Genomic DNA, 13,917 nt, shown 5'->3' with positions numbered 1-13,917 from the left:
TCGGTCTCCGTGGCATGAAGCCCCTCCCGCTGCATGTGGAGCTGTGACAGCAAAGGGGTGCCAGCCTCGGGCCCCCATCCCTGGGCTGGTGTCGTCTCCCTCCCAAGCGCTTCTGGGAGCAAACTAAGCAACCGTTTTCCTACCGTTTTCAGCCTTGGCAAGCTTGGCTGTGAAGTGAAAGGGGTTTTTCTTCCTCAATCCGGCCCTGGGGCAGGGGAGGCGCTCTCTCCCCGAGGCCCCCACCCCAAACAGGAACACGGCTCAGTCGGACGACTGCCCTGAACGAGCCTGGCCTCGCCAACCCTGAAAACTGGCCACTGGACCTTGCTCCTCTCCAGGCGTCGGGCGGGTGCCCAGGGCTCCCCCGCCCCAGGACCTTCACCTCTGCTCTCCTTCGCCTCCCCAGGGCACTCCAGGACCAATTGGAGTTCCAGGCCCAGCCGGACCAAAGGGTGAGAGGGTGAGTGTTCAGGGAGCCGGGAGCCTGGAAACCCCCCTCAGCCTCAGGCCCTCAGCCCTGGCACCACGGCCCCAGGGTCACCGCTCAGCCCACATTCTCCATCCTTACCTGTCCCTCCTAGAGTGCCATCCTCAGCCAGGGTGGCTGCTCTGCGGCCTGACAGCTTTAAGGAAGAAATCACAGCTCTTTTCTCCTGTTTCCTTTTCTCTGCTTTTGTGTTCACGCCCATTTCCTCCCTCCTTCTCCTCCCCTGCTTCTGCCTCTGGCCAGCCAGGACCCCCAGGACACTGCTCCCTCCTCCCAGAGGCCTTGGGGGACAGGCTCTGCTGGAGGGAGGGTGAGGGGCCTCCAGCCGCCTCCCGGGACAGAGTCCACACCAGTAACGCCACCCTTCGCTCAGACCTTGCTTCCTGGATGGCGGTTGGGGGAACTGGAGAGATGTCCCGGGTTTAAACCAGAAAGCAGTTGGTGGCAGGTTGGTACTACGTCCAGAAGGGCTCAGTGGCTTCTGTCTCCTGTTCCAGGGCAGCAAAGGCGACCCTGGGATGACAGGACCAACGGGAGCAGCTGGGCTTCCGGTAAGTATCACGGGGTCAAAGGTTTTCTTCACGCACCCTGTCCCCCAGAAACTGTCACAGCACCTACAGCAAGAACTCCAGCGCTAAGCGAGAATTCGCACTTCTATGGCAGAAGAAGCTGCCAACAGCCAACTGGTCGACACGCTGGAACATCCCTGCAGGGGGACCAGGTCCTCAACTGTGTGGACCATCTGCCGGGATGCAGCAAACACATCATGAGCCCCATCCACTACAAGGCTCCGTGTCCGATGCAGTGGGGCAGTGCGGGGGGAAGGGGGTTCACAGGTGAATGTGCCATGGCCCTGTCCTGGCGGGGGGACGCGGGCAGGGAGAGGGGGGCGGAATCAAATCCAAATCCTATCCTACAAGAAGGAGAGGGCAGCTTTCCCAAGGGATGGCTTCATGATTGAAGCAGATTTTCCCATTGCTTTGTTTTAAAAAGTTGATTGCCTGAGAAAACCAGAATTTTGCTTCCCACCCACTTGAAGATTGTCCATCTACCTGTTCATGGTCCATGCGTGGCTGCCCAGGCGGCTCTGCTCTGGCTAAGTGTGTAGCCCCAACCAGCCTTGGCCTATGCTCACTTCCCCGCTGAGGACATGGAGGGCAGCGTGCGCCTCGCAGAGAGGGCCTGGGGAGCTCTGCAGCCACTTTTCTGGCCAGAACCTGGCTGGAGAGCCATGCAAACACCTCCTCTGCAGGGAGTTCCCTCCCCAGACCGTCCTCAGCACACGTCACCCCCAGCCTGAGTGATCTTGAAGAACACAGCAGGACGTTGGCCGCGGAGCAGAAAACCAGAACCACCCTCTTGGCTTTGCCCATAATTCATGATTTATCCCGAGGCTAAGTTCCTTGAGCCCCTTCATCCCCCTTCTGTAGAATGGGGATAATTAAATCTGTCTTGGAGAAATTAGGCATCAGAGAAGAACTTTATGAGCCTGGGAGGAAGCACTGCACGGCCATCCCATGCTTTCTCGTTAATGTGTTTCCATGGCTCTGATTTACTGCAGGGTTTACATGGACCACCCGGGGACAAAGGAAACCGGGTGAGTCTGACCCCTCACCCTTGGGCTCTGGTTACTAATGTCTTCATGATGTGGTGGAATGACCAATTGGGGATTCCTGACCCAACATGGCAAATACAGTTTTTCCTGATAAATCGTTGTAAATTGAAAGGCTTGCTTGTGAGGGGCTTAATCTGTGGCGCGCAGGGAGCCTGGGGCCTGATCCTGAAATTGAAGCTTGTATTTTTCCGCCTGACAAGGGAAGACAGAATCCCACGGTGGCCATCAGATTAGCATTGCCATTCAGTGATGGGGGTCACGTGCCCAGCTCTCTCCACAGTGCCCTGATAATGGGCCCCTAAATGATGTTTTTAAATGCAGCGTTGCCTAGTCCTAGCCTCTGAAACAGTTTTGCCAGGCATCCCAGGCCACTGGTGAGAGAGAAAATAAATTCCCGTTCTGAGAACAAGCAGAAAGCTATGGTGAGCAGCCAACCCTTGCACAGCCATTATTTCTCTTGGAAAGCGCCAGCAGGACTAGGAAATGACCCGCGCCTTCAGAGGCCCCCAGCTCTCCCTTTGCTTTCTGCCATCTTCACCAGGACCCAGTTACCAAATGCCCACAGCACCCACAGACATGTCATGGCATATGACACATGCCGTGTATATGACACATGACACACTTGGTCCCAGCAGGGACCATTTAATTCCGTCTGACCAAGAGATGACCTTTGAGGTCCTTCCTAGAATATCTCACCTGCTGCCCATCACAGTGAGTCTCAGTGTGACCCACACCCCCTAACGGCCAAGGGCATCTTCTAGTGCAGGGGTGGGGAACGTCCAGCCCGCAGGCTGTATAAGGCCCGCAAAATCATTTGGTCTGGCCCTGCCAAGACGTTAGAGGTGAGTTAGTTACATGTTGGGCCAAATATAGCAGGCTAATTTTTAAGTTGATAATTTTGTATGGCCCACAAATGATGGGGTAAATATCCAAATGGCCCTGGGCAGAAAAAAGGTTCCCCACCCCTGTCCAATAGGTCAAAAGAGCCAAGGATCTTAGAGGTAGGAGAGGAGTGGGAGGAACACATGGAGAAACAGGCCCAGGACGATGATAAAATCCACTGGATCCCCACAGAGCTGAAGGCAGAGCAGGTGGGCTCCAGCTGAGCGTTGAGTACTGGTGATCATGATCATGAACAGAAAGTGCCAGAATCCATACGCTTAAATCTAGCACTGATTCCAGTCTCTTCAACTTAGGATGCATTTTTGGAGCACATCTATATCCCTAAATTCTCCTTTCTGGCAGCTGGCCAAAAGCAACTCGATTTGTCCCATATGTTTTATAAACACGAGGGAGCAGGAAGAGCTGCCGTACAGACTGTCCGTGGGAAGACCAAGTCTAGAAACCACTGGAAGAGACAGACCTACTCCCAGACGTGTGCCGGCCTGTTACAGCCGGCTGGGAAGCCCACCTTCATTGCTGTGGCATCCAAGAATTTAGGCCACTAAAAAAATTGATCATTCCACCTTCTTGTTGGCACACTAACCTCCTTTCTAATTTATTTCTAACCTGTTCTGGTTTTCGTTATTATAGTCAATTAAAACCTCTTAAACCAATTTCTTAAGACGCTTTCAGTTGGCTTGAGGCACTGAGCTATTTGAGGGCTGCAGCACCAGCCTACGTAGCGACTGTGTGGTTCTAGAGGTGGGGGCAGGGCAGGCAGACGCCCTTGTCACAGATGGAGGGGAGGTGGAGGCTGGAGACGCTGATGTTTAAGGACCCAAGCCACCAAATGAGGCAATAAAGCCCCGGGAATCAGTGGGAAAATATTTCTTCTCCACTTCCCCTTCCTAAGGTTTTGCACGCTCCCTCCGTCCCGTATATAAATGAGCAAATGTCACTTAGTAAAGTCCAGAGAGGGTCCAATTGCATGAGCCTTCTTTTGAGTGTGGCCAAGAGCCCATTGGCTTGTTCAGTTAGCAATCAAGGATCAGCTGATGCTCTCCCTCCAAGAGATCCGACTGTCTGGACGCCAGAATGTCCTGGCAGGGTCCCCCTACACCTCACCTCCTCTTTCAGACCTCCTTACGCCACCAGCCTCTGAGGTCTTGGAGGGGAGGTGTGAGGGCTTGGAAACAAAGCCTTCAAAACAAAGAAAGGCCCAAGTAGGATCTGCACCGTGGCTAGGGACAGCTTTTATTCTGATGCCTGGGAGCTCAGAATTAACACTTTGGTCAAGGTCAGAGGCCGGAAGGGCTTAGATGACAGTCCGGTTAGAAGTCTCATTGTTGCTGGAGATGCTCTAAGCCCCTGCCCCACCAGGTGTGGAAGGTGGCTGCCTGTAGGGCTGCTCCCAAACTCAACCACCCATGCCGGGGACCCCATCAGAGGGGTCCCCGTGGGTGCACCGGAAGCCCGCTGTTCTATCGGACGGCGGCCTGAGATGCAACCTTAAAGCGCTGCTCCTTTGTGTCCGCCAGAAGACGGTCCTGAGCCTCTTCCCATCCGTGGGGGGAGGAAGGTCCTCGAGGTGGTGGGCAAGGCTCAGAGCCCCTCACAGGCAGTTTTCTGAGGGTTCACACCTGCCAGTGCAAAGAACGTTCTGTCCTTGCCACTAAGGACACCCTTCGTGTCCCTTCACAGCCTGCGAATTTGGCCTAGGAGCCACTTTGAGGACGAAAAAGTCCATCGAGGATAAAAGGGGGTGTGAATTTGGCAATCTGGGCACCAGGACAATTGGCTGTGAAGGTGGAGCTGCCTGCAAGCCACAGCCAACTGAAAGGTCTGCGCGCATGTAGTGCGGCTACTGTCACTCTCTGAGATGTGCCATTTCGGGGGGGGGGGGTGCATGCACATGTGTGTGCATGTGTGTGTATGTGTGCGTGTCTTGCTTCCCCAAGCCCCCTTGCCTCCTTACTATCTCTTTTGGCCTGGGCCTGCCCCTTCCTTCCTTTACTTCCTCAATATTTACCCCCCTATATTGCGCACTACATTATAACAACCCCATCTCCCTCATCCTACCCCTTTCACTCCCCCAGCTTCCATTTCTTTCCTCTAGAAGCAGGTTTTACATATGCATTAATTTTGTGTAAGGGAACCTCTGCAGCTGGCTTTATCTGCCTTCCCTGTTCCAGCTGGGATCCTCTCTCTGCCGGCGTCTCGTTGGGAGCAGGAGGGTGTAGGCGAAGTTACTACTCTAGTGTCTCCAAAGGGCACTCAATATAAAGCCATTTCTTGTGCCCTTAGAACATGATGCCCATAATGCAAGTCAGCCACCCATCCTGAAAGGCAGGACCCGCACACCCTCCGTTACCCACAGGCCGATCACCTGGGACCTGGAGCCCGAGTCTTTGGGAAACTGTGCTCACTTGTCCACTGGCCCAACCCAAGGGGCAAGGGAGTCTCCTCCCTGAGAAAGTTCACGTGGGCTTCCCACCCACGGCCAGTGGCTTTGCTTGTCCACTGCATGGGGGCTACTCACACCATGACGTTCTCATTGGTGGGAGTGTCTCAGAGCCAATGCAGTTCTGCCTGGTATGCATCACACGTGCCCTCTTAAACCCTTATCATTTTCTAAGTAAACATTTGCACTTTAGAAAACTCACTCAGAACAACGCATTGGCAACTACAGGGAACCTCGGGAACCAAGAGATTTAAGGAATGTCCAAAGATCCTGGAAAACATCAGAAACATTCTCATCCTCTGGCTCCCTCTAACAAACCCTTACCCTCCACTACAGGGGCACAGTAGACACACGAGGCCATACCTTACACCAGCCAACAAGAAGCAGTAATTGTGGTTGTCATCATACGAAGCAACTATCGTTTACTGAGCATTTACCACGTGCCAGTATTAAGCACTTCACATACACAAAGGCCTCAGATAAAGTTCTGAGGCAGGTGTTATTACCCGCACTTTACAGGTGAAGAAACTGAGGCTCAGAGAGGTTAAGTAACTTCCCAAAGTCACGCTGCTGATAACTGGCAGAGCCTCTTTGGCGGTAAGCTTTTGCTCTGACCAGTGTGCTGCCCTCCTTCGAGGTCTGTGGCCCTGGAGCAATACTGTGGACGCATGAGACAATCGCAGGGGACAGGCGTTCCCAGGAAGGCTGCCGGGGCACACCTGGCCCTCCAACCTGCGAAAATACAAACTCTAATTCATTACAAAGAATCCCCCACAGCCCTTCTTTAAACGGAGAGTGACTCTGGCACACGCAAAATGGGGTTCAACTGAGACAGACAGTGCTCACTGAAGCTTTTCAGAAACAAATGAATTCCTTGAACCAACTTGTCTGTTTACAAATAGCTGCCTATGGCTTCAGACCAGGATGGACAAGAGACACAGAATAGAAGGACCCCGCTGAGAACCAGGGGCCACCCATGAGCCCTAGACACACATGTGCATACTAGCACAGACTCATACATGCGCACATGCGCACAACCATGTGCATGTACACATTCATACATGCTGTGTTCACACACACACACACACACACACATGCATATGCACACACATCGCTCCAAATAAAAGTTACCTTGCCTCCTAATAGATATAAAAGGGATGAAAACCAATTTGGACAAACGCTGTCAAGCCAAAATCTTTCAAAATGGACCCTCAAATAGAAGGAAGGGAGTCCCCCTGTTTATACTCTGGGGTCAGTATGAGCAAAGCTGCCCACCAGTATCTTCCATTTGCATCCCCCGCCCACCTCCACCTCCGAGCCCTCCTGCTCCCTGTTCCCAGGTCTCGCTCACCTCCCCCCCCCCCCACCTGCCTTAGCCAAACCCTCAGGTCCTTAGAGGGGTGGCAGTGAGTTCTGACCCCAAATCCTATTGGGGAGACCATCCTAATTGAGAGAAGCTGTTTTCCCCTCTTTAATTTGTTCGATGTCTATCTCTAACCGTAACACATGAATGATGCTAAAGTTTTGATGTTGTTTTTTCTCTTGGACTAACTATCATTTACAGGGGGAGAGGGGGAAGAAAGGCTCTAGAGGGCCTAAAGGGGATAAGGGAGACCAAGGAGCGCCCGGGTTAGACGCCCCCTGCCCGCTGGTATGTTTGCATGTGTCACTTGCCTTGTTCTGGGTTTTCCCTTGAGGTTTGCAAGCTGGAAACAAAGAAGGCAAATAAAGTCGGATGAGAGCCGAATGGCTACACTGATGCTGCCACATCGGCCTGTGCCTTTGGCCCGTGGAATGCTTGCCGGCCGTTGGCGTGGCCGTAAAGCCACAGCTGCAAGTCATTCCGGCTAAATCCCTCCCCTTTGAAGCCGCACCACAATTGATGTGTGGATGTGGAGAGGCCCGAGGAGAGGGATTTGGGGGAAGGCCTCAGCTCTTAGCTCCAGGATGGCGGTGGGAGCCAGCGTAGCATTTGTGAGCCATGCATTTGCCTTCTTCGTTCCGTGGCCACCTGTGTAGCCAGCAGTTCACGCTGGTGGAATCCTCGCCCGATCAGGATGCAGGACCCCCAGGTTAGCGTCTCCTGAGGGCACCCTGTGCCCCCACTGGGCAAAGCCAGGCCAGACAGGTGGCGTTTAATACACAGACTCCCAACGCCCACCAGCCACCCAGCCAAAATCTGCAGACCAACATCAGTAAGCAAGCACCCCCAGGAAGCCCTCCCAAACAGGCCGGTGAGGAATGCCTCCTGGCACATCGGCCGGCCTCTCGAGTGCCTTTACAGCCCGTTTGAAGGTTCCAAAAACCCTGATGCATGGACATTGACATTCATCTGTGTCCTCTCCAAGTGAGTCTGTCAAGGGAGAGGGGGCTGCTGTCCATGCTCCAAAGCTCAAGTCTCCTGGAGGCCCAAGGAAGAGTAACGGTTGGATTTAGGAGACGCAAATCAACCGCGGAGGCCCTGCATCCTGGGCAGGGTAGGGCGGGCCTCGCGACGCCACCGTCGGAGCTAGCCAGCCTTGACCTGAATAACCATCGTGGTTGGTTTTGTGAACAGGGACACCGAGGTTTTAAAGGAGAGAAAGGGGAACCGGGGTTACCAGGGCTGGACGGACTGGATGCCCCGTGCCCATTGGTATGGCATCACCCTTCCTTGCCTGCATGGCCACTTTGGGCTTCCCCACGTGTGTGGTCGTGCCTGCGTGCCTCCCACCACCCTCCACCTCCTCCTGCTCCATCCATCCAGTCTCCACTCCCGCCTCTCCTCTCTGTAGACACCAAGGGTCCCCTGCCTTGGCTGGCCCTCGGGGCTCCCGCCGCACCCGCTCTTGCATGCAAAGCTTGCCAGGATGCGTTCTTGGCCTCGTCCTGCAGCTGCCTCACAAGCCCATCCCCTTAGTGGGGCCATCCCTGCCCACCGAGCCAGCGTGGGCTGTGCCTGATCCTCCTTCCACAACTGCTTCTAGACAAATCTGCTACCAGAGAGAAAACTAGGAGAGTGGTTCTCTGGGCAGGTTCGTAGGAACAGGGCCTTCTCTTCCTTTGCACCCCGCAGTTACTGGCTGAGCACCTGGCACAACATTTGAGACAGATGCCCGAGTCCGCCCACAGCCCCCCTGCTCCAGCATCTCACAATTTGGTGGGGCAGGTGGGCACACCTATAAACACAGGGTACACCGAGAAAGAGGCGCCCTGGCCATTCTATCTGGCTGCCCTGATGACTGCCACAGAGGGGGTTGGTCCAGGGTCAGGATGTTAGACCCTAAAGGGCTCGTCCTTTTTGCTTAAGTCCCAAAAGACCCTCCCTGGGTTCCCCTTTCTTTCATCGGAGCTGGTTCATCAGTGAAACATCTGGAAGAGCGAGAAAAGGTTGAGAATGTAGTTAAGGAAGAGAAGAGGAGGCGGGGGGCGGGGAGGAGACATGTCCCAGACTAGGGCAGCAGTTCTGCTCCCAGCGGGCCCAGTCCCTCCCTAGGCGGGACCTGCTAGAGCATCCTTCCCGATTCCTGCGGAGGAAGCAGACAGATCAAAGCTTCCGGTTCTCCTCAGCTTCCCCCGGAGGTTGGAGCCCCACACCCTACCTGGGGTCACACAGGAATTATCTCGGAACAGAAGAAGAAAATTATTTTTAAAATACGATGTGTGACCTAAGAGATGACCATAGAGCCCCTTCAAGGAGCTTTTAAGACCACCAACAAGGGTGAACAGTACGAGCACACACAGCAGCATGCCGCCTGTCCCCTCTTCTCCAACCCTTGCTTGGCCCCCACGTCCCACTGGCCCGGCCTGTTGAACCCGAGCATGCGGCGTGCACGGGCACCTTTCTTGGCTGTGGAATGTCCGTCCCTCCGATCAGCCAGGTCCTCTGCCACGTCCTCCCACAGCCGCAGCCTGGCCTCCCTGCTCCTCTCACACTTGGCCCTTCTCCTCACCTGCCCCTCTGTCCCCCACCCCCACCATCCATGTGCCGATGGGATGCCACTGTGGCCAGCGGAGGCTCCTCTCCCTTCCAGAGTCCGTGTGCAGCGGCGCTCTGCGGCGGGCTGGGGAAGGGGCATGCGGTCGTCATGAACCCTGGAATGCACCACCTCCCCCTGCAGACCTTCCCACACCCCGAGGGGACAAATGAAGGTCACGTTTATTTGACCCTTAATGCAAACTAGCATATTCTCCAATAACAGCCCATGTTGAGGTGTCATGTGCATTAATTTTGCTGTGGAAGTGCACCTAACTCCCCTTTCCTTCTGGTTGCTGTCTCCTGCACGGTGTGATTATGGGTGTGGGGGTGGGAGGCGCAACTGATCGTGGGTTTTAGTACACGATAACTAGACTTTAGGCCTCCAGGCCGGCTGGCCAGCTGCTGAACGCCAGGTGAGAGGTGTAGGCACCGTCATGGGTGGATGAAATTGGTCTGGGGCCCAGGGGGCTCTCACACCATCTCCCTGGGGCTGACCGCTGGCTCTGGTCCCCTGAAATTCCTGTGTCCATCTCTTCCTCTGCCCTGGAGCCTGGAATTCTAGAATCTGGGTTTCCATTCTAGTACACGATCTTAGCCTGGTTCAGCCTCCCACTCCCACCTTGTCTCCCAGAGGTCCCTAGATTCCCCCAGGGTGGCCAGAGAGGCAGGGCGCAGGGCCCCAGAAGATGGGACACCCCGAGGCTGCCGGTGCTCCGGGGGTGCCTCCAGCAAAGGGAGCAGCAGTGCACAGTTCACCCCCATCTGGCCACTGCACCTTCTTCCCAAATTCCCTGCAAGCCCTTGTCAGTGCACAGGAGGCCCCTCAGAGCCATGCCCCTCTGTGCCCTCCTCCTTATTGCTTATCAGATGGGAACTACCTCTCTCCTCCGGCCACTGCTGAGGAAGAGGAAAGAATAAGAGAATGGGAGGGCTGGCGGCACCTAAGCAGGCACTTCCTGCAGCCCTGCCTTCCCCAGGCTTACAGAGGAGGAAGCAGGTTGCCGGTGCTGAGGGACCTGCCCCTGAGCACGCAGCTCTCGTGCAGCCAGAGCAGAGAGCAGGGGGTTCTTCCCATGGCTCTCAGGTCGCCTCTGCTCACCGACCCTCAGGCCGGGACAGCCCCTCGTGGGCTCGCACTGTAACTTCATGTGACCTGAGCCAATGGGAAGACGGATGGACTTGCTTCCTGCCTCCTCCCAAGGCCCTGACCGGGAGGAAGCAGGAATAGAAAAGAAATAGACAAGAGCAGGCAGGGGCCGGGTCCTGACCAGCCGCCACAGTGTGTGGTCCTGTTGCCCCTGTGCTGCCTGCTCCATGGGCCGTCCGGAGAGTCTGAGCCGTGTGCTTCCTTCCGCACCGCAGGGCGAAGATGGCTTACCAGTCCAGGGCTGCTGGAACAAGGTGAGTCTTCCCAGCGGCCCGCTGTGCCTGGGGCACAGGTGTCCTTGGGCGCTGTGCTCCACCGTGTGATACGCATGCACCATTTCCATCCGGGCCTTTCTGCAGATGAGGCAGTAAGGTGTGGGTCGGAAAGGGGACGATCCCAAAGGCAGGGTGCCCATTGGGCATCCCACGCACTGCACACACTGGGAGAACATTTAAACGTGCTTTATAAGGCACCAGCAAGCCCAGTGTATGGAATTTCCATGCAGCCACACAGATGGCATCTGTGTGCTTTGTATGGTTAATGAATACAGTACCTTTTCTCCAAGGAGCTCTAGACCTTGTTTTAAAATTAGTCGTCATTAGCTATTCTCAGAGTGTTCATCTGAGGTCATTTAAGCCATACGATGACATTTATCCAGATGTAAGAAATCTAAGTTTCTTAAACTATAAATCCACATGGCTTCTATGCCTCCACGTAGAGCCTGGCCAGCTCACCGCTCGCCCCTTCCCTTGAATGTAAGTGTCAGAGCTTCATGCTTCCACGTGAGACCTGTGGCCCAGAGTTTCTAACATGGAGCTGTCATTTATTCACACTTGCCTTGGGTTTTGCCATCATCAAAGCCATCTGACCTCAAAGGGCTGTGCCCTGGCACACAACCGTCCCACTCAGCCACGGCCCCCGACACACAGAGCTCCCCAGCCAGGCCTGGGCCACCGGTATACTAATCCAGAAACCTAGCCTGGTCCCTGGCAACAATAACACTGCCATCTGTCCCCCCACAGCCTACCTCCACCTTTCCCCCCCCCATCAAAGACTTTTCCTTGTAACCCCCAGCATGGCCCAGAGTTTGTGCTTAGCTAAACCGGTCCTGTTCCCGTGGCAGCAGGATCATACCGACAATGAGCTAAGTATGGTCCTCTATGCTGAATGCCCAAATCTCATTCGTTCATGGCATTGGGTAAAAGTGGTGAAACCAAGACCCCAGGCCCTTGGTGAAGCACCTACTTGCCCAGGTACCTAAAGCACCCTCACCAGGGAGAGGAAAGCTCAGCACCCCAGGCCGATGCCTCCCCAAGAATCTGTCCCTCCGGCTGTGCCTCCTCGTGCGGCGAGTCCCCCTAGACCAGTGATGGCGAACCTTTTGAGCTCGGCGTGCCAGCATTTTGAAAAACCCTAACTTAACTCTGGTGCCGTGTCACCTATAGAAATTTTTTGATGTTTGTAACCATAGTAAAACAAAGACTTATATTTTCGATATTTATTTTATATATTTAAATGCCATTTAACAAAGAAAAATCAACCAAAAAAATAAGTTCGCGTGTCACCTCTGACACGCATGTCATAGGTTCACCATCACTGCCCTAGGCCTAGTCACAGCTCCACAGAAGCAGGTACGAGATGTGTTGAGTGAGACCCCTTGCTCTCTAAGAGTAAGAATTTCTCCTTCAAGGTTGCTGCTGATGGTTCGGGAATAGAGATGGTTGTGCTTTGCAGGCGATGAACAGCCTCTATCTAGAGCTACCATTGTCTTGGAAGAGCAGCTAGAGAGCCTCCTGTCTGTTGGTTCATATCATAACTCCAGTCCCGGATGGTCAGGAATTCAACTGCCCAGCCTCCAGAGGCAGCACGGACAGAAAGCGCCCTCTAGTGGCCAGGAAGGGGAGGGACTGGAAGGCGAAAGCGGGTTCCCACCCTCAGGGTGCAGACGGTCAGAACCAGGGTTTTCAACCCCCATTGCCCATCCAGAACGCCCATCCCACCCAGGACAAGGTCTGCCTCCTTTCACACACGGGAGATAAACACCCAGAGACCCACTGGCACTAACTCTACGTTGTTCTGTGTTTGTTTTTGTTTTGCAGTGATGCCTCTAACCTGGGATTGGCCTGTGTGTGTGTCTGTACATAGAATATTTATTTTTATACAGTTTTTACTTTTGGAAAGTGCCCGAAGTATGATGCATCTTACAGATTATTAAAAAAAAAAAGTAAAAACCTGCATATTTTGTACAGAAAATACCAACCTCTCCTCTTTTGTTTACAAGATGTTTTATACAAAAGTCTATGACTCTAATACACTTTCTGAGATGGTCACATGTTTGCATGATATTTGTGCACACTTATTAAGTATGGAAACTTAATAAATTACTGTGTTCTGCTGCCAAAGGGAGCCAACCAGCACGAAGGTGCTGGCTAGCCCATGTGTGAACCCACACAAACATGAAGGTCCGTGGTGTCTGCCAAGCCAGGTGTGTCTAAGTGCCCTTGAAACTCTTATGGATTTGCATTATAAAAAAAAAAGAAAAAAGAAACATAGCAGTTCATGATCCTGGTTAGTCATTAAACTAAATACCTTACTTCTTGTGAAAGCAGAAGGTCCCAGAAGCAGGGTTCCCGGAAGTGTAATGTTCTGAGATGTGAAGTCCGACAGGAGGGAGGAGACTCCGTTCAGCAATGTCCACTGTAACATGTTCCAAGTTCGGGACGGTGTCATTCGAGCACTTAGGGTTCAGTTGTGACGAATGCACCACCACCACCATTCCCCCCCCCCAGCTCCCCCACAGCCCCCAGACTTACTTACGAAGGGCTATTTGCTACTTTTGTTTGTTGGTAGTTTTCTGTTTTTCTTCCTTTGAGCTTGTGACTAGCATCAGCTATTGCTGTTGGTGGCCGTGAGTTGATGCAGCTCTGTAAGGTCCACCCACAACCAGCAGTTGAAAGCTTTGCCTCAGCTGCCATTTCACTCCAACAAAGAACAGGCAGAAAACAGTCACGAATCTGGGCCAGATTGGGTCCATCTAAAGTTGCTTTTGTTTTTTAAGAAGCAGAGTTTTACTGCTGCCTCTTCATAGCACCTCGCTTAGGAGAGGTCTCAGGAAACCTATCGTAGAGACAAAAGAATCAACTGGTGCAGCACACAAGTTTATTGCCAGACGCTTTACAACATAAACTGGGGCTTCTGAAGGTCTTGACAATAACAAACTACTTGAGTAGTTTAAACACCCTCTCATTGTGCTTCCATTTTCACTTTTCTTTCTATATCCTCTCTTTGTAGAGGGTACACAGGCAAACTTAAGCTCACACCTGCCACACACAGTCACAGGATTGCTACAGGTGGGCTTCCCGTCCTG

At 53.6% G+C, this 13,917-nt stretch overlaps 1 protein-coding gene across 1 annotated transcript in view; it reads left to right on the top strand.

Annotated features, from left to right (window-relative positions):
• The window catches only part of COL13A1 (collagen type XIII alpha 1 chain), a 62,367-nt gene extending 49,354 nt beyond the window's left edge, over positions 1 to 13,013 (top strand). The window contains exons 26-31 of the mRNA XM_059661974.1: positions 407 to 460; positions 985 to 1,038; positions 2,049 to 2,084; positions 8,003 to 8,080; positions 10,766 to 10,804; positions 12,650 to 13,013. Of these exons, the coding sequence (XP_059517957.1) occupies positions 407 to 460; positions 985 to 1,038; positions 2,049 to 2,084; positions 8,003 to 8,080; positions 10,766 to 10,804; positions 12,650 to 12,652 (264 nt within the window). The 3' untranslated portion in view covers positions 12,653 to 13,013. The remainder of the gene's footprint in view (positions 1 to 406; positions 461 to 984; positions 1,039 to 2,048; positions 2,085 to 8,002; positions 8,081 to 10,765; positions 10,805 to 12,649) is intronic.
• The last annotated feature ends 904 nt before the right edge of the window (positions 13,014 to 13,917 follow it).

Source organism: Myotis daubentonii, chromosome 13 (assembly GCF_963259705.1).
Source record: "Myotis daubentonii chromosome 13, mMyoDau2.1, whole genome shotgun sequence".
In the NCBI taxonomy this organism is placed as follows: Eukaryota; Metazoa; Chordata; class Mammalia; order Chiroptera; family Vespertilionidae; genus Myotis; species Myotis daubentonii.
The sequence above is the reverse complement of the archived record's forward strand: the minus strand, read 5'-3'. Positions and strand labels throughout refer to the sequence as shown.